The sequence below is a fragment of the Mixophyes fleayi genome, chromosome 4 (genome assembly GCF_038048845.1).
Source record: "Mixophyes fleayi isolate aMixFle1 chromosome 4, aMixFle1.hap1, whole genome shotgun sequence".
In the NCBI taxonomy this organism is placed as follows: Eukaryota; Metazoa; Chordata; class Amphibia; order Anura; family Limnodynastidae; genus Mixophyes; species Mixophyes fleayi.
The window spans coordinates 256,335,366-256,360,762 of record NC_134405.1 but is presented as its reverse complement, the minus strand read 5'-3'; the positions used below and the strand labels follow the sequence as shown (position 1 = coordinate 256,360,762).

The 25,397-nt window shown below is 42.4% G+C and overlaps 1 protein-coding gene across 1 annotated transcript in view; it reads right to left on the bottom strand.

The window, feature by feature from the left end:
* Positions 1 to 25,397, bottom strand: part of LARS1 (leucyl-tRNA synthetase 1) — an 88,217-nt gene that overhangs the window by 9,083 nt on the left and 53,737 nt on the right. The window contains exons 21-30 of the mRNA XM_075209675.1: positions 25,069 to 25,126; positions 24,831 to 24,894; positions 21,130 to 21,313; positions 20,505 to 20,595; positions 9,339 to 9,479; positions 5,978 to 6,118; positions 5,058 to 5,168; positions 4,468 to 4,578; positions 3,181 to 3,285; positions 2,354 to 2,449 (exon numbers count right to left, since the gene is read on the bottom strand). Coding sequence (XP_075065776.1) covers positions 2,354 to 2,449; positions 3,181 to 3,285; positions 4,468 to 4,578; positions 5,058 to 5,168; positions 5,978 to 6,118; positions 9,339 to 9,479; positions 20,505 to 20,595; positions 21,130 to 21,313; positions 24,831 to 24,894; positions 25,069 to 25,126 — 1,102 coding nt within the window. The remainder of the gene's footprint in view (positions 1 to 2,353; positions 2,450 to 3,180; positions 3,286 to 4,467; positions 4,579 to 5,057; positions 5,169 to 5,977; positions 6,119 to 9,338; positions 9,480 to 20,504; positions 20,596 to 21,129; positions 21,314 to 24,830; positions 24,895 to 25,068; positions 25,127 to 25,397) is intronic.

Genomic DNA, 25,397 nt, shown 5'->3' with positions numbered 1-25,397 from the left:
AGCCAAAAGCACAACCATCTCCAATCATAAAAAGATAAAAATCTACGTAAACAGGGCAGAAAAAAGGGGAGTGGGATGGCATTAACGGGCCACTTTACCTCCAGGACCTGTAGCACCCTCTACTGTTACGCCCAAGCTCCCCTTCTCTTCCTTAATTTACCAATAGTGTAGCTAAGAGACAAGACTAATAGGAGGAGCAGAATTCCTAGGTGAGCTGGTCTGCGTCCCCCTGCAGCCTCAAAAAAAGGAATCAGAATGGACAAATCAATCCCGTTTTCTCCTTCCACAGATGTTGTGATGTCTCAAAGCCACTCTGAACACGAGAGGAGGAATGCCTAATAAAGAAGAGCAATCTGAAGTATCTTCCTGCCCAAGGTACCCATCACACAGGCAACAAACTTCACCTTAGGACGTGAGAAAACATATGTGGACAACCAAGTAGTTACTCTGTCATTATCTGGAGAAAACCCATACTCCATTTGCAAAAAAGGCCAGCCAAAAACTGTTGTCCAAATTCAGAAGATCGACAGCGTTTATGAACGTCTAAACGCTTGGACTGATAAAAAAAGCTTGTCTTCTCAGAGACAGGCCTTGTAGAGATGATGGCTAGGAATAGAATTCAGCACAATGGAACCAAATGAAGGGCCTCATAGCATGTGACCTGTGGAGTCTACAGAGCAAGGATAAGGCCCCAAGCAAAACTAGAGAACAAATGGGCGTGTGAATATTCCAGAATAGAAACAGAACTTGTCTCCTTTGACCCCCCACCCCTCACTCCACGGAGCCATGGACTTCACTAGAAACCAGGCCCACTCAGGACCCAGGTACATCCCACTTCCACTGATGGTGCTAGTAGCCTGGACCACTGAAGACACAATTGCCTGCAGAACAGCATGCTTACTAACAGGGAGTAGAGTTTTAGTGAGGTAATTTTGCTGCCCACCTACAGAGTCCCCCATCTGCATGGATAGGACTGCTCATATAGGAAGGACCTTATTTGTGCAGGACCCCGAGTTGCCCATCACCTTACAGATGAAGCATCCCCTTAGTACACTCGCCCTTCCTAAATCTGGCTGCTGTTACCCTGTGGCCACCATCTTGAATATGAGCGATACTTCTCCTTAGGTATATGAAACAGAATGTGGCTGCTGGAAAGTTCTCCAGGCTTCTGGTCACGAGGAAAGGATAAGTCCTCCATTTAGCTTGTCACACTGGATTGCCTGGGACCATAAATCCAGTGAATTTACAGGAGCCACAGTAGTAAAGATTCCCTTCATTACCCCATGCGGGCAGGATCCACACGACTCATGGCTGAAGCCAATGACAGATAAGGTGTTGAGGGAGTCTTAAGACTATGGAGAATAGCTAAGGGTGTGCTTTAAAATATAGTACCACAGGTGTTTTTCAAACAAAAAAAAAATAAAAATCGAGATCTTCTCTCTCACTATAGGTGCTACCAATCATTGTAGGAAAATAAAAAGTGAAACTAGGCCCTATAGCACTGTACCCATGTGCAGGGCACTGGGTGAAGAAAAATAAAGGGAGGAGGAGCAGTGAATCAGGAAGTATACAGAGGAGAGAAAGTTTCCCAACCATTTTCCAGCCTCTAGGCTGGTCTAAGCAAGAGTCTCCCTACTGCATAAAGTGAAATCCAATTGACTAATTGATTGACAAATCTCACCATACATGTGCCAATGTACGTTGTCAAACAGAAGTATATTGCAGGCGGCAGCCATGTCAGATCTAATCATTCAGCAGATTGTCAAGCAACCAGATATGTGCTCGATATAGCAAATATATTTGTAGCCACATATCTGATAATTCAAGCAGAACAGCCAGATTGGACAAAGGCACCTTATGGACTTGATATAAAATGATATGGTTACTAATTTACTGGATAAACATAAGTTATTGCTCTTATGTCTCTCCAACGAGGCATTATGGATTATCTAGTTTAAAGATTGACTTTACAACTCAAACAATATGCGCACATATCTTGTTAAATCAGAGACTATTTATGGAAATTATGCCACTAACAGCTAAGCACTCCTTCCACATCAAATACACTTGGCAGCTATGATTTATTTTATGAAATGTTTCATTTTATTACAGGATTGTTTACAGTAATTGCACAAAATAAAATACTCAAAAACCTTGTGTATTACATAAATTGTATGTAATTGAATCATGTTAAGATGCAATAGTCCCAAATGAATTTTTTGAAAGACAATGTAATAGAATTCTATAAAAAAATTGGGACAACAAAATTAACAAAGTAAAGGCTTTATGAAGCCAACAATTATAGTACAAGAGATCAGGGTAAGATTTTAAAATGCATCCATCTTGCACATACCTCTGTTCTAAAGACAGAAAACGGTTTCCCAGGGCAACAGTCTTCCTTAATTTTATCATCTGCATCCGAAGCAAATTTCACATCAATCTGATCCAACTGGGGAAATAATAGAGACATAGATCATGCCATGAGTCTTTCCATATACCTATTTATTTTAATACTTTAGAGTATGATCTTATATTAAGAAAGAAGAAAAACAATGAAAAGTAACAGAAGGGTTTTGGACAATAAATATGAAATGATACAGTAAACAATTTATTTCCTCATGGATTAGAGGGAGTTTAATAAATAACTGTACAAATCTTGCTGCACAGTACATGTTATGAAATAGTCGGAGTTCAGCTCTCCTAATTTGTTGCCCACACTTAAAGCTTACTTGTCAATTTCTCTTCACTTTTCATAATGCATGTGGCTTTTTATCAGTTATCATTGAAGTCTTACCGTGCACAACAGGATCATTGGCGGCTAATTAAATTGAAACTCTTATTGATTCATTAAACAGGCTGCAGGAGTGATTACATTGCAACCACATCTTAGCTTCTGTCAAAGAGGTAAGGAAGATGCTGTGCAAGGATGCAAGATACACTCAGAACAACAGGTTACTGTAGGCTCAAATCATAATTATCCTCTATTCTGTCCCCCCTTTCGTAAAGGCCATTTACAAATCACACTGTGAGCTTCTGCCAACACCTAGATCTTTCAAGATATGAATTTCTGTATCCTGTGTTATCATAGTTTAGGATATTTATGAATTCATAATGATTATTCACTAAGTGCCAGAACAAATACAGAGAGCTGGAGGGTAAGAAAGCGATGGGAGTACTAACATCCAAAGAGTTGGTCAGATAGACAATGTTTTCTAGAAGAACACTTTGCTCATCAAATTCCAGCTGAAGATCAAGAATACGAGGTCCTTTCTTTTCTAGATTTTCCTGTAAGACAGTGAATGTATTATAACTTTATTACTGTACAGCATAGGGGACATGCTTCATAGCAGACTTTCTAGACCAGGGTTTCCCAAATCCAGAACTCATGGTCCCTATAACACTGCAGGTTTTTCATATCTCAATGCTGGAGCAAAGGTGTATTCATTACTGACACATTGTAACAGATCCACAGGTGGTACTAATTATTATTCCACTAGTCACCTGGAAAACCTGCACTGCTAGGAGGCCATGAGTATAGTGTGCTAAAAGGTTACTATAAAATGTCACATTATCTGGCCTTATGGTAACAATATGGGTTTTTGTTTATTTTTTTTAAAAGTCACTTTAAAAGAAGGTTAAGAAACTCTGTTGTCAAACATAAAATAAACTACTTGCTAGATCATTATTTACCTATTACACTACATATACAGCAAAGGAGTGGCAACATAATATATAATACAAGGATTGGTCAAAATTAAATGTAAAAACTGAATTACATTCATGCTAAATAACATCTTAAGAAATACTTGGCGACACTGTTGAAGGAAAGTCTATCCACCCAACTTAACTGAAGCCAAGAGAACTTGCTGGCTTATTCTGTGGCTGCAAATTAGCTTTATGGCCACTCTTGAAAAGAGCTCTAGTAAACCAGAATGGATGATTGGCAAAGGAACATTTTGAGTTATTATGCAGTGCTAACCAGCTCTTAGCATCATATAACAGGTGACCTTTAAATCATTAGCAGCAACATTTATATAGCGCCTAAAAATTCCATAGCTCTTTACAATTGTGAACAAACACAGTAATACATATTATTATTATTATTATTATTATTGTCAAGAGATAAGAAGGCTCTGCTCTAAGTTTTTATGTATATGGGGCGTTTGATACATGAGGTTAAGTGCTACATATTGCATATTGGTCCAGCCAAAATGCAAAGGTGAAAAGTGCTTGGTGGGCTATATGACCCAGTCACGGTCATATAGCCATGTTGATCTGGGGGTTGTTTTCTTGTGTGAACTTTGTAAAGGGTGGCAATAGGATACCTAGTGAGGTGTAGAGGGGATACATTCATTTAAGGAGGAGTTGTGCAAAAGTGGACAAACCCTTCATGTGTTTAAATCACCATCACATAGTTAACAGACAGCAATAACAGATCAGTGGATGTACACCTACATACAAGCTTACCTTGATCATAGCAACGAATGGCATAACTCGCTTCATGTATTTCTTTAGTTCTGGCAAGCTGTTTAGCTCGGTTGCGATTATCTTGTTATCTGGGAGCTGGCCAGCATTAGCCTAATAAAATATACACAGGAACAGATCATGGAAAATAGAAGATATACTCTATGTTTTTTTCCTTACAGTTAAAATAGTTAAGCTCAGTCTGAAATTTGACAAATGTTAACTTAACGCCTCCTCCTTATATGAACCTCCAGACTTGTCACAATATTTACCAAAATGATAGTATGCTCCTTTTAACCAAAATCTTACCAATACAAATTTGTGGGCTCTGCAAGACGTTCTACACAAAGCTTTTCCATTGCAACAACACAAACATATACACCTACTGCCCTCACTTTTCTACCCAATACACATAGAGAGTCTACAAACAATAATGCTTAGTTTTAAACTATTGTTTAGTATTGTGTTCTCCATTAGTACAGACTCTCAGAAAAACAAAAAAAACCATGAAGTATCCTAACTCATTATCTCCACTCTGCTAGTCATTTCTTGAAAACGGAGTAAGAATTTCAATACTAAGGCAGGTAATTTACCTCATAATGCCTGCGAAGAGTTGATAAAGTTATGTGCTGCCATGTAGGATAAGTCTTGGCCACATAAATGGTGCAATGTGATGGCTTCTGAGGTGGAAGTTTGTCACCTTTCTAAAAAGGAAGAAACTCAGTAAAGTAAATCATATTGAAATGTCAGTAAATCAGTGAGACACGGATAAATATTTAAAGGGCCACTAAATCAAAGAGAGAATCCTACTTGAAAAGGGTCATGTCCCATTCGCAAGCATCTAAGAAAAACTTAATAGATCATGACTGAACAAAACATGTTACCATTAAATATACAGTAGATTTGTAGGTTCTCAATAGCTATTGGCAGTCTCCTTTACACTTACAGACAAGGTATCTAACATGCATCTTAAATAAATAAAAGCATGTTTACCCTTGTGTTTGCCCCGCTTAAGCATGTATTATTATTACCCACCAACACAAATCTCAAAAATACTTAACTCTATAGTTCCAAAGATGTTCAGACTACCGAGTCCTATTAGCAGTTTTTAACTTCAATTTTAGGCTTGCGATCCTAAGTTTTCTGGAGTGGAAAAAGCTGCCTGTGGCAGCCACATAAAAACAAGCCCTACTCTTGCGGGTACTAAAAAGAATACAAGTTCAGCAGTCAATGGGGTAATAGAGCGGAGGAGCTTGAGCTTTTTGTCAGTAAATTTAAAGTGTCCTAGCTCCATATCACTGCACTCTATACACCCCAGTGTCTCCCATAGGGGGAATTAGAAATAATTAAATAAATTACTACAAATATTACAATACAACATTGATGTCTATTTATAGCAAACAAAAAGAAGGTTAAGAAAATGTAGTCACGCTACAACTATCATAAGACAACAATCAATATAAACATACATACCTAAACTAGTAATGAGGAAACAAGACACACAGTTTCTCACCTTCCCTTTAGCTGGAGCCATGTAATTCTTTAATCGTAGTCGAAGATCATGAGCAGTTTCTGTTAGGTATTGTGAGGAGCGGATCAACACTTCATCTGCCGGACCAGCAACTGGCCAAGAGGCACTCATTAATGATTCAGACTGTAGTAATAAATAAACAAGAATAAAAAAAATTGGACAATTCATTCAAGGTACTCACTGGTCAATCTCCTAATTCTACTTTTTCAAGATGAGCAGCTTCATAAATAGTAATTACTGCTCAACTATGGAACATATAAACCGTAATTACAATGCATGTATTCTTTTAACTAAATATTTTATAAGAGCTTTGAAGCCTCACATAAAAATCATCAGTATCATGATTCTCATCATAAAACATAGTTCAGGAGTGAACCAAAGTCCCACAAAGCACTGTACCGTGCAAACAAAGGCAGAACACCACATTCGATCGTTAGACCGGGGGGTGGGGGGGGGGACTGTCAACACTAATTCAATGTCAGAATTATACTTTGCTATGAATAATACATTAGCAAATCATTTTCATGTGGGAATTTCTGAACCTGTTTTTATTAATGATCGAGCTAAATGCAATTATGGAATATAAAATAAAATTTCAAATACAATACAAATCAGTTTAAGAAGATTTAAATCAAACCACCTAATATACAGATCTCTTAACCACTTAATGTCTGGAATTATTTTGTACCTCAATAACTAGATCATTTTCACAACAGCACAGTACACAGGAAGCCAGGCAACAACAGCTAAAGATCCAATTATGAAAAACCCACCAAAGTCTGCTTTCACTGAATTAATGCACCACACTTATTAATCCTATATTTTATTTAGCTTGCTCTACCGAGTATATAGATATTGAGTATATGCTCTTTACATAAGATTTAAAGTTGTTCTAGGACCAGAAAGAAATCTTATTTTTGCATTTTCTTTCTAGCATTTGTAGATCCAATGTAAAGTAGATACTATTGGGGCATATGTACCCGGATCTGGCAGCGCAAGCTGGAAGCAGAGAGCAAATTAATGTTTTCGCCTGTACTTGCCGTTAGGGGTAATACAAATGATGACACATTGTGAGGCTATTGGAAATATCATTCTTATGTGGAAGTATGTGCACAGACTGTACAAATGAGCATCCGATCGGTCTAATGTGGGAGTGCACATCTTGAGGACCAAGGGCTATGCAGTCATTGACAGCAGTGGTTCAGTGACTGTGCTACACTCTAAAATATGGCATCTCTAAAATCAAGTTTTACAGATATTCCATCAGTAATAAATGTGACAAAAGTACAAAAATTTTCATGTAGTCTCAGAATTTCTGGCTCATTCTTGCATTTTTAACGGTTCATCTGAGCACACAAATTTCTGTGCCTGTTACCATGCTCTGTTTGTCTAGCCTTTCCTGTTTTGTCCAACTGCCACTAATCAACGTTGCTATAAAACCATGGTGTGATGCAAGTTGCTGTTTATGCTTCATAGCTCACAGAGTGCAGGTCACAGCGTTCAAATATATAGAGTGGATAGTGGGCACTGCCTGTATAACGTGGATACTGGTGGCATAAAGTGATTGAGCTATACTAGCATAATGTGGAAAAGGTTGGTATTAACTGAGATAGTACAGGTTTAATGTGGGCATTGTTGTTATGAGAGCATTACTGGGATTATGTGGGCATTGCTGGCATACAGTAAGGAAGCAATGCTGGTATAGTTAGTTAAAGCACTGCTGGTATGAGACATTGCTGATAAAATTTAAACATTGCTGTTATAGTGGATCCACTTGTATGTAAGCTACTGTTGTGTATAACATGTTGTGCAATCTAAGCAATGGCCCTTAGTCATATATAAAAAACAAAAAACAAAACCTCAAACTCACAAAGCCACACTCAGTTTGTGTAGTCACAGTTCAAAATGTAGTACGGCACACTATGAATAATCACATTTTTTCATCCTCCTGATTTGAAATTGATTGGATAGTACAGTCTAATCTGGCTATCAATCTTCAGTCAGCTGTGTACAAGAATACTGAAGGCATGGGCGTGGGTACACATATACCTTAAGCTAAAACTGCCATGAGGTATGACCTATAAAGAGTCAATGTCCTGTCAATCCTTTCAGGGCCATTATCCACATAATATTGTGCACAATGCCACAAGCTAGAAACATGTTTTATTTATACCCATTTCACTAGCCCGAACCTTAAACAAAGTATAGATTCTTCTAAACTGACAAACGAGCCAGGCATTCGCGATGCAGAAATTGTAGCTTGAAAATAACCAATGATGGAATTAATCTTGTTGTAGTATTTTCTATATATGATCTACAAATAAAATGTTTTATAGACACACAGCAAAATGTGAAAATTGGTCATTGTGGGTTAATGAATATGGTGTGCAGGGAACACCACAATCCCTACAGGAGGCACATGAAAATAACCAGTGTAAACCATCCCTAAAACCATTGTGTCAAGTGAAATACAATTAAAGGATACAAAAAATTAGTTTTGGTTGGAATTATCGAAGTTAAAATACCAAATTTCTATTTAGTTTCACTTCTGCTAAGGATCCTACGATGTATCTAACTGTTTGAAAGATCCTTTTCTCCTGCTCAGACAGGTGTTGTTTTGATTTATAAAGCCTGTGTCATATAAAATTTCAATTATATGAATGAGAAGTAGACCGCCCTGCCAACCATATGCTAGTGTGATCTCAGCAAATTGTCTCAACTTTCAGTTTTTGGTGAAACTGGTTTCAAAATAAAGCTGTATATTATTTTCTTAGAAAATATTACACACTTAATTATATTTAGTGTATAGTGTGCTGCTGTTTTTTTAAACCATGTGAATTGTTAAAACCATGATCCAAATAATGGACATAGTTTATATCACACGAAAAGTGAAGTGTACAGCCGATCACGTTTGCCTCAACAGATGTTCGTAATAAAGGCTAGTATTTCCACTTCAGACTAAAATTACAGACATTTGCTGCAATTTAAAGCAAAGCATCTTAAAATACTGGTATGCTCAGAATTTCTATGGAACCTTATTTACATTTCCAATGAACCAGGCGTGAAGTGCTCTTATCATGTATAGCTGGAGAGAGGAAAATGCTTTTCAAATAGATATTTTTCTGAGACGCCTTAGTCTTACTTCTTGGAAAATTGACTGAAACAGCTGAAGATACAAGCATTCATGTTTTTCCAAAAGGCAGATTTCTGTTCTAGAAATTATGTTGTAGAGCAGTAAACAAGCATGAAATAGTCCAATTTTGCCTTTAACTCCTATGTAGACAAGTCCCTTTATAGTACTGAAGCAATATTCTCTTTACGTGGCTAATACAAATCAACATACCTTCCCCAGTAATGACCATACATATTCACCCAAGTGTGGACAGATTGGAGCCAACAGCAGTGTTTGAGTTTCAATAAAGCGGAACACTAGGTCTCTGTGCATTCCTTCAATGGCCAGCTCTCTGTATTTATCCTTTGTAGCCTGTAATGCAACAGTGGTCAGAATTAGTGGCACACAGTGATTTGATAGACTGCATGATAAAAATATGTGGATGAAAATGTACCCCTACTGTAATTTATAAGAACATTAGGTGGTATAGAGGTGTTCAGAATATAAAATCAGAAAGTCACAAATTCTTTTACCCAGGCCCGGCCATGCCAGGGAACGTCTCGTTCTTTGGTGGGGGGAGCTGGAAGTTAAAAAAAACAAAAACATACTCACGTGATTGCGGCGCCGGCGTCCCTCCTATCCTCTCTGCTCCATTCACACTGACTGGCGGGCGTGACGTCCGACAGTCAGTGAGGAGCGCCGCAGAGAGGACCAAGCAATAAGAAAGAAGAGAAGACAGAAAAGAAAAGAAAGAAGCTAACAAAAGGTAAGTAAACAAACGGAGAGGCAAGGGGAGGTAAACAGAAAGGGACAGTTCTATAAAAAGGGGGGAGAAAGGCACAGAGTGAAACAAAAAGGGGGAGAGGCGCACAGAGTGAAACAAAAAGGGGGAGAGAGACACAGAGTGAAAAAGAAGGGGGGGAATCAGCATGGAGGGCGCAGTGTGAGCATAAGGAGACACAGTGTAGTTGTGATGAAGGGGCACAGTAATGTGTGTGTAATGGCACAGGGGGCTTGTTGCAATGTAGTGTGTGTGAGGTAGGTGGTGGCTAATTAATGGGTACTATTTTGTTTGTAGGGTGATGGTGAGGCAATTTAATAGTGGGGACTATTCATTTAAGATGGGGTGGTTTGGGGGCTATTCAATGTGGGGGTGAGTTTGGGGAGAATGAGGTCTATTTATTAAATGTGACTATGAATTATTTAATGGCAGTGATGGTTGTGGGAAATAGGTATTGCTGGGGCTGTTTGCAGGTAGGGAAATAGGCTTATTTATTAAATGTGAATACTATTATTTTAATGTTGGGGCTGGAGGAAGGCCTAATTATTTATCGTGGGTGCTATTGATTTAACGCCGGGGCTGGCTGTAATTTTCTAAATGTACCCATTTATTTTTACAAATAGGTCCTCCAACATTCCAGGATCCAGACAAGCCGCAACTAAAGAAATCAGCAGCCACAGGTGGTGAAAGTGAGAAGAACAGGTAGGAGAGAGCAGCATAGTGTGTGAAATGTTGTGATTCTAGTAGGGACAATGCCAATTTTTGGTGAGTGTTTTGCCCAATGTAAGGTGCAGGCCAAGACTGAACTCTTTCTGTACACACTGCATTTTTTCTATACTACTCTGTGGTGCTAGATGTCCTGAAAGTCAGGAGTGCTTGGACATATGTCACACTCCAGTGAATTCAGGACCTAGCAATTTTGAAGTGCTAGCTACGCCCCAATGGCGCATTGCCACGCCCCCAATTATATGACCACAACCCTGAAAAACCTTGCGTTGCCGCTAGGTGGTGCAAAATTTTTAAGCTTACTAGACTATAAGGGGAGCCCCATGAATTTGTTGTACCGGGGCCCTGAATTCCTTTTGGCAGCCCTGGTATCCGCCTCTACTCCGCCTTCAAAAAGGATTACAAAATGAAGATTTTTACGCACTGTAAATTCCATTTTTTCAGAGTCCATTAGGGGACACTGCGGCAATGGGTTATAGTAGGTGGACTTGGAGCAAGGGTACTTTAACATGAATATGTTGAGAAGACAGCTCCTCCCCTACTATTTCCCTCGCAGATGGAACCATCCGGTTTTTTTTTATTATTATTTGTTTGTTTTTTAACAACAAAGCTCAAAAGAGAGCCTAACAAGGCAAAACAAGAAACACCAAAATAGTACAGGCAACAAGGAAACAATCGGAGCAAAGGGATGGAGCACAATGTCCCACAATGGACTAAGAGAAACTGATTTTAGGGCAAGTGAAAAAAAACCCACCTCTTTTCTCTGTCATGCCATGGGGACAGTGCGGACATTACAAAGCTGCCCCTAACGGAGGGAATACTCTGAAACAGCTGTGCATAAAACCTTGTGCCCAAAATTGGCATTCCGAGATGCAAAGCCCTGCAACTTGTAGAATTTGGAAAATGTGTGGACAGACAACCTCGTAGAATCCTGGCACAACTGTTCGGCCGAAGAATTGTGAGGCACAGCCCACAAAGCACCAACAGTCCTGGTCGAATAAGCTTTCTAGAGGACCGAATAGTTGAAGTGATCTAACTTCAAGAGACTGCTTCAAGGCTGGCTAACACTTCTTGTTCACATCGTTGAAACAAACAAGTCGTTAGTCTTATGAACCGAAAAGGGACAGTCCACGTACCTTAGGTCCCGGACCACAACCAGAAGCTACAGACCTTTTAGAAGACAGAGACCTAGGAGGAAACGTTGTTTAAGTGAAAGTGCTAGCCCACCAGTCCGAATGAAACACCAGAATGGTGGGGGAGGGGGGGTTGGGGGGAGTGGTGTTGGGACAGTTGCTGCACCCCTGACTTGGACACCAATGAACAGAAGAGATGAATAGATAGCGAGTAAGACCACCACCTTCCAGGTGACATAATGGAGATCCACGAGAGCCCGGAACACCAAATTACATGGTGCATATGAAGAACCCACTGTAGGCAAGTCTGCACATTCGCCATAACTGCCAACTTGCACTTGTAAAAGATAGAGCATAGCTTCAAGGAAGAGACGGACACCTTTGTCAAGACCTCCCTTCCCTTTAGGAAGGACAGCAAACAAGTACGATAAAATGGAAACTGTGAAAACTCTGACTCTTACACCATAAAATATATGCCTTTCACACCAGGTAGTAATTTGCTTAGACTTTACTAGCCTTCACCATGGTCTTTACCAGGGGCAGGCTGGGCTGGGGGGCAGGGGCATCTGCCCCCCAGGCCGGTCCCATAATGGGCTACCTTGGGCTGGGCCACCTGCATTTTTTTCTTTTAAAATAGGCTGCCGAGTCGAATCTTGCTCCCTGGGTTGAAATTTGCCAGCCCTCCCCTGGTCTTTACAACCTTCATTATCATCATCATCATTTCTTTATATAGCGTCACTGATTCCGCAGCACTGTACAGAGAACTCACTCACATCAGTCCCTGCCCCATTGGAGCTTACAATCTAATTTCCTAACATACACACAGACAGACAGAGAGAGATACTAGGGTCAATTTGTTAGCAGCCAATTAACCTACTAGTATGTTTTTGGAGTGTGGGAGGAAACCGGAGCACCCGGAGGAAACCCACGCAAACAGGGGGAGAACATACAAACTCCTCACAGATAAGGCCATGGTCGGGAATTGAACTCATGACCCCAGTGCTGTGAGGCAGAAGTGCTAACCACTTAGCCACCGTGCTGCCAACCTTGTAAGAGAAACCCCTCGTCTGAAGAATCAGGTTCACAGTAACCACGGCTGTCAAAGCCAGACAACCTAGAGTGGCAACAAAGGCGGCCTTGGACGAAAATATCGGGATGAAGTGGCAACTAAAAGAGAGGGCCTACTGCCATCCCGAGAATGTCAAAGTATCACGCAGGGCATGAAAATGGCTGCCACTCCTTCTGTTTTTACTTTCTTGAGCACCCACGGGAGTATGGGGATCAGAGGATCCCCTAAGTACTTGTACACCTGATAAAACTGCCACAGATTCTTCATGGCATCGGTGTACCTTGCGGCAGGATCCCTGGACTTTGAACTTCAAGGTCCTGCTTTTCTGCGCAACGGGAGATCTATCCCTACGCCACATGTTGCACACAGGGTATCAGGGTCAGACCTTCCACAAGATAATTAAGCATTACATTTTGCCGAGGTATAATGCAGCGCAGCCACAGCTGTACTCTATGATTCAAAAGAGACCTGCTTTGGCTGCTGTCCCCCTGCCAAGGCATTCTCTGCACTACCAGAACTGCCCATTGCCAAAGCGGACCAGACCGAAGCACCGCTGCTCCCCTGCCTCAGAGCCATGTCTGTCAGCGCCAGCTGCCTGCAATATCAGAGCAGGAGACGGATGCAGCGTGTTAAAGAAGAGGGCAGTCCGCAGACTACTCACCTCAAGGACCCAGAGTAGAGGAAGCCCACAAGCTATATACTCCATGGGAGGCATCCTTGAGCCCAACAGCAACAAAAAATAAAAATGAATGCATGAAAAAGTAAAGTATAAGTAAACAATGAATAAACAACAAATAAAGGTCAAAAGCTCTAAAAACGTAGGGACTCCAAGGGGAACTTACAAAAACACTGAGGATGGTTCCATTTAGTAGGAGCATAGTACGGGAGGAGCTGTCCTCTTAACATTTTCAGATTAAAGTACCCTTGCTCCAAGTCCACCTATTATACCCCATTGTCCCCCAGTGGCATGGCAGAGAAAATTCTTATTTAGCAGTAGGGAGACACAGACAGGGAAGGATGTCTCAAACCACCCTCAACAGGATGGGAGAAATGTCTAGGAATGAAGAGCTGCCGGGAGGACCTTCATACCAGAGCGGTCACTCAAAAGTGCAAGACAAATTTAAGGGCAAGAGCCCTGTGTGTCCAATCCCTAGGCTGTGCGGGAAATTGAACTGATGAAGGAATAGAAGGAGATCCAAGGGGTTATATATGAAGGAGATCGAGAAGTTGGTTTTTGTTTTTCCCCATGCTCTGCCTCCTGTGATAAAAAGCACAGTCTATGCCCCCTACTGCTGAAGGAGAAGAGGTACTATAACAAAATGTGTTAACAGATTTTTTTTCACTGAAACTTTATCTGAAAAGTGTTGGGGAGAGAGAAAAGAAAAAAAAATATTGGGGAAGAATTCCAGGATAATCTGAACAACTTTGTGGAAAAAGTTAGTATACCTAAAAACAAAAAAAATGTATAGTATATTATTTAAAAATTAAATATTGAAGGTTAAAAGATTTATACCATGACCGAACGAAAGTTGATTGAAACGGTTTGCACATTTAACTAGAAGTAGGAGCTATACTCTAGTTATTTTTAGGCTATGCTTCAATATGTTCACAAACAGAAACATATGTATAAAATTATTTCCAATTCTGACAGACTACACAAAAAATTCCAAATGCAATAGTAATTACTGTTAGCAGATCTTTCATGAACAGAAACTTACATTTCAAGTTTAGTGGCCCTTTAAAATAACGAAATGCAGGCTATGGGCGATACAATATAGTAAAAAAAGAGGATTTATGTACTTACGTTAAATCCGTTTCTCTGATTCCGTCTGGGGGACACTGCTTACCATGGGTTGTGGAGGGAGCTTGGGGAGTTGGCACCTAACTAGTTAACTTTTAGTACTGCCGACAGACCCCTCCCCTCTACAATCCCCCTGCCCCCTCTTGTTCAGTTAATTAAAAAGCCCAAGGATAAAAAGGGCAGTCAAACAAGAGCACACAGAAGAAAAGCAGAAGGGAGGGATCGCAGTGTCCCCCAGACGGAATCAAAATAACGGATTTAACGCAAGTACATAAATCCTCTTTTCTCTTTCATCCAGTCTGGGGGACACTGCTTACCATGGGGACGTTCTAAAGCAGCCCCCTAAGGGTGGGACTACTCTGAAAACCCCGCTCGTAAAGCACTACGAGCGAAATTTGCATCCGCGGATGCAAATACATTAAACTGGTAAAATTTTGCAAAGGTGTGGACAGAGGAACAGGTGGCTGCCCTGCAAAGCTGGTCTGCAGAAGCCCCATTTCTCGCTGCCCACGACGCCCCAACCGATCTAGTGAAATGGGCCGTAAGTCTCTCCGGCACAGGACGGTTAGCCTTTATGTAAGCTTGCTTGATGGTTGACGTAATCCATCTTGCAATGGACTGTTTTGAGGCTGGCCAGCCTCTCTTATTAGCATCATAAAGGACAAACAGAGAATCCGTACGTCTAATCTGAGAAGTTCTTTTAACATAAATGCGGAGAGCCCTAACCACATCTAACTTTTCCATAGACTGATGATCTGAATGGGAAGTAGATGAGAAGACCGGAACTACAATTTCCTGGTTAAGATGGAAAGCCGAAACTACTTTTGGAACGAAGGAGGGGAGGGTTCTTAACACCGCTCTGTCCTCGTGGAATACCAGGTATGGTTCCCGACAAGACAGAGCTCCTAATTCCGAAACCCTACGTGCAGATGCAATAGCCAAAAGAAAAATGACCTTCCAGGTCAACCACTTCAAATCTGCCAAAAGTAATGGCTCAAAAGGAGGCCCTTTAAGAATATCCAGTACGAGGTTGAGATCCCATGGTTCTGTAGGCGGAACATAGGGAGGCTGAATATGCAAGACTCCCTGGAGGAAAGTCCTAATATCCGGTAAATCCGCTAATTTCAGGTGAAAAAATACTGAAAGTGCCGATACCTGGACTTTTAGGGAACCTAACCGAAGCCCTGCTTCCAAGCCATCCTAAAGTAAAGCCAACAAGCGAGGGAGACGAAAGGAGGACGAGTGACGTCCTATTTTCGCACCATCTGATGTAGGCTCTCCAAATCCGGTGATAGATGCGAGCTGAAACTGGCTTTCTGGCTCGCATCATAGTGTTCACTACGCTGGAGGAAAAACCTCTAGCCCTCCAGAGGCTGGCTTCAACAGCCATGCCGTTAAACTGAGCTGAGGTCAATTCTGGTGACGGAAGGGACCTTGTAGAAGAAGGTCGTCTCGAGACGGAAGACGGTAACCCTGTCCTTCCGCCATAGAGATTATGTCCGCATACCAGACTCGGCGCGGTCATGAGGGAGCTATTAGAATTACTAGCAGACCGCCCTGCCTTACTCGTCTGAGTATACGAGGAAGCATGGGAATCGGAGGAAACAGGTATCCCAACCTGAACTCCCATGACATCATCATAACGTCCACTGCCACCGCTAAGGGGTCTCTTGCCCTTGCGCAAAACCTGTGAACCTTTCTGTTGTGTCTGGAGGCCATGAGATCTATATCCGGAAGACCCCACCTCTGAACCAGAGACTGAAAAACTTCCGGATGGAGTGACCACTCCCCCGACATCATCTGGTTTCGACTTAGGTAGTCCGCCTCCCAATTTCTTTTTTCTGGAATGTATACTGCCGATATAGCTGGAACATATTGTACTGCCCAAACCAAAATTTGAGCTGCAATGCACTCCTGGTTCCTCCCTGCCTGTTGACATATGCCACGGCCATGGCATCGTCGGACTGAACTCTGACTGGGTGGCCCCGGAGGAGGGACTGGGCCCCCCTGAGGGCCAAAAGAATAGCCTTCAACTCCAGCACGTTTATTGACAGTGCTGATTCCTGAACCGACCAAAGCCCCTGGAGCCGGAGGTGCAGTATTATCGCCCCCCAACCTTTCAGGCTGGCGTCCGTCGTGGCTATGATCCATGACCATGGAGCGAAGGACCTGCCCACTGTCATGTGATCCTGGATCAGCCACCAATGAAGCGATTCTCTCGTCCTCGGAGATAGAGAGATCCTCTGAAGATCCAAGCGTAGGTGGGATCCTGACCATTTTGTCAATAGATCCCACTGAAAACATCGAGAATGGGCTCGACCGAAGGGGATAGTCTCGAAGGAGTGCATTGAGGGGCTGGGAGAAGACAAGACTTGAGTTGTTATGCTCTGAATCGAACTGATCTTCTCGACAGGAAGGAACACCCTTTGCTGGCTGGTGTCCATAATGAGCCCTAGGAAAACCATGCGTTGACACAGAACCATCTGGGATTTCTTTAAATTTATTAGCCATCCATGGTCCTCGAGAACCGCCAAGGTGAGGGTTAAGTGATGACGTAAGCAAATTTCTGTGGAGGATTTGATGAGCAGGTCGTCCAAATAAGGCACAACCTGAACTCCCTGAAGGTGAAGACATGCTGCCATTACTGACATGATCTTCGTGAAAACCCTCGGCGCTGTTGAGAGGTCGAAGGGGAGGGCCCGAAACTGATAGTGGAAGGATCCCACCGAGAATCTTAGGAGGGACTGATGGTGGATCCAAATGGGAATGTGGAGGTATGCGTCTTTTATGTCTATGGACGCCATAAACTGATCCTTCTCTAAGCCGTTTATCACCGACCTTAGGGATTCCATCCGAAATTTGTCCACCCGTAAGTGCACATTGAGGCCCTTTAAGTTTAGGATGAGACGAAAGGAGCCGTCCGGCTTCTTGACCAGAAACAGGTTTGAATAAAACCCCTGTCCCTTATGGTAATCTGGGACCCTGCAGATAACTCTTTGAGAAAGAAGAGAGGCGACACAAGCCTGTATTGCCTGTCTTCTTGATGGATCTTGGGGGAGCGGAGTCATGAAGAAGCGATGTGGAACCGGACCCATCAGGTCTATTCTGTACCCCTCTGATATAATTCCCCGAATCCAAGGATCTTGGGAGGACGCTGCCCACTGTTCTTGAAACAAAAACAGACGTCCCCCCACTGGCGCCCCCCTCCAGGAGAACAGAGTGGTCGTCAGGACGCAGGCTTCTCCTGGGTCTTGGAGGCCAGGCGCCTAGCTGCAAACGAGGATCTCCCCCTGGCAGAGGAGCCTCGAGAATTGGGCTGTCTGCCTCTAAAGGACTGACCTCTAGGCAAGAAGGTCCCCCGAAAGGGCTGACAAAAGGAGCTGACCCAAGGGTTTCGGCTCCTGCTAGGGAATACCGGCAAGGAAGTGCTTTTGCCCCCCGTTGCCTGTGAGATAAAGGTATCCAATTCCGGGCCGAACAAACCTGCTGCAGAAAAAGGAATGGTTTCCACGGACTTTTCTGATTACGCATCTCCTTCCCAGGATTTCAGCCATAACGTTCTTCTTGCTGAAATAGATGCAGCCTGAATAGAAGAGGATACAGCCGCTGTGTTCTGGGCTGCCTCATAAAGGTACCCTGATGCTTCCTTCACATGCAAAGCCAGGGGAAGTAAATCAGAGTCCTGTAATGCCTCTGCCAGCTGGTCTGCCCATGCCTCCATGGCTCTAGCAACCCAAGCTGAAGCAAATGTGGGCCTAAAGGAAGAACCCGCAGCCGCAAATATAGATTTCAGCTGGGATTCCACTCTGTGGTCATTGACGTCCTGCAGAGATGCACAACCTGGAGCTGGGAGTAAAGTGTGCTTGGCCAATCGGGCTATTGGAATATCCACTCTCCCAGCGAACCACATTTTCCTCCTGCAATGGATACAAGGAAGAGAACCTTTTGGGAACCGAGAACCTCTTATCAGGCTGTTTCCAGGCTCCTTCTGCAATATCCTTAAGTTCTACGGAAGGGGGAAAGCGAATAGCCTTTCTTTTGGCCTTCTTAAAGAGACTTCTGTCTCTAGGAGTAGGATCCTCTGATTCTGGGAGGTCCAACGCCTGTCTCACTACTAAAACCAAATCATTAATAAACTGGCTTTTAGAGCCCTCTTCCTGTCCCAAGGGCTGAACCTGGTCAGGGTCAGAATTAATTTCCCCCTCTTCCTCTGAAAACTCCTCAGAGTCTGAAAGGACCATAAGGGGATTATCGGATCTAGGCCTCCTTCTTTTAGAAGGCGGAATGTTTGGGGATTCAAGTAACTGGTTTAGTTTATTCAAACCCTTTATAAATGCTGCAGACCATGCCGGTTCTGTGGGAACAGGGGCCTGGTCTGTATGTAAAGAGGAAGGTCCTGGTATAGACGTTCCAATAGAACCTGTGGTAACAAGGAGGCCCAACTGTGTACTAGTATTATTAGCCACGGAAGTTGCCACAGTAGATAGCAATTGATTGGATTGAAAAACCACCTGTGCTAAAGAGGAAACCGACTGTGTCAGGGAGGCCACCCAGGCCGATTCCTCCTTCAGTGGGGCTGAAATATGCTGGGTTTGCGCAGGGGGGACCCCTGTTTCGCAGACAGAGCAAAGCACCAACGGGTCCTTCTGCCCACAAGGTAATTTTACACTACATTTAGAACATGTAAAATATTTTGCAATAGGGCCCTTTCCCTTATCTGTCATTTCTTAATAAAGGAAGGCACAGCAAACACACAGACTTAAATTGTAAAATTTAGCCGAGTATAGAGAGATATAAATGTGTGGAGAGAATAGTGTAACAACAAGTAATCAACTAATCTAGATATAAAAGTTGTACTTGTAATTATCTTAAACACAAATAATACTTAAGCAAGTAGGAGAACTATAGTATAACCCCTACTAGCCCACTTTTACACAGCAATACAGGGTATGTGTTTAAGTAAATCAGATACTTAGCCCATAGGTCAAACAGGGGAGAAGTCCAACAGCAGTGTCCTGGTGCCTGCTCCCTCAGCTCTGTTCTCTCTTCCCGGGCTTCTCCTTGGCGCCAGAAGACTGGGACAAACCATCTCTCTCTGGAAGGAGGGGGGAGCTCTATGTCCTAGCTCCCCCCCTTTCAGTAATGCTGTCTCTGCAGTAGATTCTTTTTTGTTTCTCCGTATAAAAAAAGGGGTTATGTGGCAGAGGAGTGGAGACCTCCTTGAGGTCTCCGCAGCGGATAATACCCGATGTCCCCTCCTATGCATGAGGGGGGATCCAGGTATAGCCCCCTTCTTAGCCAGCGAGTTCCGGAATCCAAGATGGCCACCGTAATATGACATGTCCGATAACCGGCGCTCTATGCCTGCAGTGGCAGCGCCGGTTATCGGGGAGGCTCCAGGAGTGACAGCGTTCCGCGAGACCGCTTGTCACTCCAAATTCAGGCACCCTTTCCACTTGTCCCTGTCAGTGAGAGCCGCTGGCTCTCCTCTGACAGGGGAGTGCCTGCGCTGTTCTGCTGTGAGTGTGTTCTCTATAGTAGAACACACTCCAGCACTGCCACCTGTAAAAAAACAAAAAGAAATAAATAAAATGAAATAAAATTACACTAAGTACTAAAAACACTGCCCAACTACATGGCCACCTAAAAAAAAACTGAACAAGAGGGGGCAGGGGGATTGTAGAGGGGAGGGGTCTGTCGGCAGTACTAAAAGTTAACTAGTTAGGTGCCAACTCCCCCAGCTCCCTCCACAACCCATGGTAAGCAGTGTCCCCCAGACTGGATGAAAGAGAAATAAAGAAAAAAAATAAAAAGCAAATGCATAATTAGGGCAGAAGAGCTCTACCACAATTAACATGTCTTGTAATGAATATCCCCAAGGTCTCACCTGAAACTCAAAGAACCCAGTTTTTAGAGCTTCCTTGAACATCATTTTATCATAGTTTTGCTCGGTTTTCATAATTCCTGCATTCATCTCACTGAAAAAAAAGGGGGATTCATAATTATAAAGATAACGGATTCAAGTTACACTAAGTAAACATCAGACTTGGAACTTTAAGACTAGGAACAAAACAGCAAATCATTTTGGATGGAAACCAAACCTAAAGAACATGGTTTAGTGAGATTCAGCAGTACAACATGGGAGGAATAAACTGTGAAGGACAATACGTCCTATTGGCAAACTGTAAGAACAGCACATTTTACATTGTCCCTCCTTTCCACTCTTTAAGTGTTCAAAGACTTCCAGCCGATTGTCACTGACCTACTTAGAAAACTAAAATGAGGATGCAAGAATGAATTATTTGTGGCTTCCTTTGATTAAGTGTATTGTTTTAACTTATTACTGACGTTATAGGCAATGTATCGTCACCCATGCAGCCCCTGAAGCGTATCACTGGAATATACCAGTTTCCACTTATAGCCAAGTATGCAAAATATATATATTACCTATTAGATAGGGAACATATGACTGGCACAGACAATGCATTGAGCACATATTTTAAAAAACATACCTTGCAAACACCCGATCATTAAAGGTATGGCTGGGACCACTTCTCAGGCTGTCAAAGTTGGCCAGCATTTCTTTAACCCATTCCACCCAGGTGTACAACCGCAGAATGCCAGCATCAGCCATGGCTTCAACAAAGTTGGCATCTTCCACAGTATCCCCTGCATCAGCTAGGGCGAGGCGCATGCCTGGTTTAAAGTATAAACAGCAAACTCTGAATTTTAACATATTATGTAAAATACTAGATTGCTAAACAAGTCAAATGTTTAAGAATGATGTTTGTTATTTGCTTCTATCATTGGCAAAACCAGGCCACTGAAACTACTGTGGATGTGCAAGACAATAGTTTAACAATAATGTTATTTTATTTATCTATGAAAGGAGCACTTCATGATTCCACATACTAAACTTAAAAAAAAAAAAAAAGAGAAGAAGATCTTACACACTGTAAAAGTACAAAGAAACCAAAATTCAAGTGTTTTTTAACATTAGTAAATAACATTCACTTTTCAGTCTTACTGTTAAAGTATTTTTTTCCACTCTATTAAAAAAAAAGGAAGCAAAGCTTTAGGCTGTTCAGGGCACAACATGTTGTTATCCACTGTCTAAGGGGGAGGAGTCCTCTCACTTTAAGACTTCAGGTAGCCATATATCCTGGGGCAAATCATGCACGATATGCCCAATTTGCAATAGTTTCTGATAAATTTTCAGATGCTATGTTGTGTATTAAAACCACTCAACTCTTACCATAAAAAAAAATAAAAAAAATAAAAATAAAAAAAAACACCACAGCTTTAGAATGGAGTTAAGATGGAAAAGGAGGATTTTTATATTTACGATAAATCCTTTTCTCAGAGTCCATCTGGGGGACACTGCTACCATAGGGTTGTATGAGGTGAGCTATGAGTTGGTACTCAAACAATTATTTCTTTAACCTACTGACAGACTGCTCCTCTCTGCAACTCCCTGCATCTTCAGTGTATTTATAAAGCCTCAAGGAAGGGTAATAAAACAGAGAAAACTGCAGAAGGCAGAAGAGCAGAAGGGAGGGAACACAGTGTCCCCCAGATGGACTCGGAGAGAAGGATCGTAAGTATTAAAGTCCTCCTCGCTCTTTCATTCCATCTGGAGGGGGGGGGGCACTGCTACCATAGAGACGTTCTAAAGCAGACCCCTAAAAGAGGGAACTCTCCGATAGCCCGGCACGCAGAACACTGCGGACAAAACCGGCGTCTGAGGACACAAAAACGTTAAACTTAGTAAAGGTATGAACAGAGGATCAGACGGCCGCTCCGCAAAGCTGATCCGCTGAAACTGTTTCATACAACCCAAGAAGCACCCACTCAGTGGGTGGAATAGGCAGCAATATGGCTAGGCACAATCCGATCGATCATGACATAGGACTGCCTAATGGTGGATGTGATTTACCTGGCGATGGTCTGCTTAAGAGCTGGCTGTCCCCTCTTATAAGCCTGAAAACAGCACAAAAAGGGGACCTGTTCGAAGTTAGTTTGACATATATGAGAAGGGCACGAACAACATCCAAGAACTCCTCGCATTGTAAGCCCAAAAATCCATTCCATACCCTTAAAGCCTACGATCTCCTGATTCAGATGAAACCTGAAACCACCTTAGGTTGAAAAGAAAGAAACTTCCGCAGAATAGCCCTATCATGGGCAAAGGCAAGAAAGGGCTCAAAGTTCTGACACTCTACGTGCAGATGCTATGGCCAAAAGAAAAACCACCATCCCCGTGAGAAACCGGAACTCGACTTTGCTCAATGGTTCCAAGGGTGCGCTCTTAAGTATAGTTACCACAAAGTTAAGATCCCAGGGAGCTGTGGGCGAAACGTGAGGTGGCTGAATATGCACGACCCCCTGAAGAAAGGTCCTCACTTCCGGCAACTCCACAATTTTCTTCCAGAAATAGACAGAGAGGGCCGATACACAGACTCTCAGAAAGCTGAGTCTAAAACTCGTGGACAAACTATCTTGGAGAAAGGCCAAGAGACTAGGGCGTCAAAAAGCCAAAAAGCCAAAAATCCCCTGTGCAGCAAGAGCGACGCTCCCACAACCTGATGTAGATACGCCATACTGTGATAAATGCGGGCAGAAGCTGGTGTCCCAGCTCGCAAAACATAGTGTCCACTACTCTGGTGGATAAACTTTTTGCTCACCAAAGACTGGCTTCAATAGCCACGCCATTAAAGCCAGTCGATAAAGGTCCTGAAATCAAAATGGGCCCTGTAGTAGCAGTACATCGCAAAACAATAAACGCCGCCCTTGCTCACTTGCCAGTTGCAGAATGTGTGCGAACCAGACCCGACGTGGCCGTATCACAGGTAATCCTCCTTTTTTCACTCGTCTGAGTTCTCGACCCAGTATTGGAATGGAAGGAACAGATATCCCAGCTGGAACTCCCAGCGCATGGTCATTACGTCCATTGATACCACCAGAGAATCTCTGGTTCTCGAGCAGAACTTGTCCACTTGCATTTTGTGAGGAGAAGCCATCAGGTCGATGTCAGGCAGACCCCACCTCGGTCCAGCCACTGAAAAACCTCCGAATAGAGTGACCACTCGCCAGGCAGCATTGCGTGACTGCTTAGGTAGTCGGCCTCCCAGTTTTCCACCCAGGGAATGAACACTGCCATAATGGGCGAAACAAACTTTTCCGCCCAAGTCAGAATCTGAGCTGCCACTTGCAGGCCTCCCACACTTCTGGAACCTCCCTGACGATTTACATATGCCACGGCCTTGGCATTGTCGGCCTGGAGTTGTACCTGAGCACCCTGAAAAACTTGCTGTGCCCCCTGCAGAGCTAGCAACATGACTTTCATCGAAAGCAAGGTTTCCAGAGGCTACCAGGTCCCCTGAAGGCACAAGTGTAACACCACAGCACCCTAAACTAGGAGGCCTGTAGTGCTCACATAGTGCCTGTTCTAATAGAAGAAACAATGGTTTATTCTATTGTAACAGGACTCTGTTAGGCTCCAAAAGCCGGGTGGCAAGTAAAAACAGCCAGGTGGAGCATCCAGGAAATAGGTGCTGGGGAGAATATTGTATTCATATATACATACATACATACATATTTATACATATATATGTTGAGTCCCAGCATATACTTTGAGTAAGTAACCTTAGGATACATTATGTGTGTGACCTGTTTCCAACACAGCCCCGGTAAGCAGCAGCACAGCACCTGCACCTAATGTAAAGTACAGAAATATAAAATAAAATAAATGAAAATAAAATAAAATTTCTTTAAGTCTGTGAAAAAATGCTGCTACACACTGAGGATGCAGGGGGTTGCAGTGGGGAGAAGGCTGTCTGTAGGCTAAACAAATAAGTGAGTGCCAAAACTCATGGTAGCAGTGTTCCCCAGATAGGACGAAAGAGAAATCTTGTTTTGCTCGGTTCTTGTTTGAGATTTTTCCTTCTTTCCTACATCCTGTTCCTACATGAAAACGAAGCTCCCCCAGAAAACGGTGCTAAGTAGATATAGGAAGGCCCTTTTTTTTGGGCAAAAATCCCTATTTCTTGAGACTGGTACTTAACTCACTGAGAGCTTGTCTCCCATTTGGTCTCAGAGAAAAATATTTAATAAAGTTTAAAAAAAAAAAAAAAGTTTTTATTTGATGTATTCAAACACATTCACTACACATAAAATGTACATACTTTTACCAAAGAGAATATAATGTACTTACCGTCTGCAGAGAATTTGTCAACTGCCTGACTCAGTGTAAGAAAGTTCCCGGTGGACTTAGACATCTGAGAAAATATATAAGAGACTAAATTGATTAAAAGTACTGCCAAAACCAATTAAGAACATACATTTTCTCTAATTAAGCAAATCTAGAAATGTAAAAATAAAAAAATATTAAAGATTTTTAAACTGCAACATAAATGAAATAAAACATGACTGACACAAATATATCCTAGTACCTTTTCTGAATTCAGCAGCAGGTGTCCATTTGCCCTGACAGCTACTGGCCATTTGCCACTAAATTAATCACAAAATGAGGGAAGATTAAAGAGGGTTAACATTAATGTTTACATACAAATAATTTGCATTGCTAGATACAGTGTCAATCCTTATACATGTTATTATGCTATTAGGTGCATTGAAAAATGAGGAGTGCCGTGGTAGATTCCAATTGCTAAAAAAAACAATTGTACATTCCTAACTTTTATTGTGTTCAAAGGCATTATTATAACCTGATGAAGCAGGCATTTCAGTCCTGCTGTCTTTTAATCAATATGAATGTAAGCCC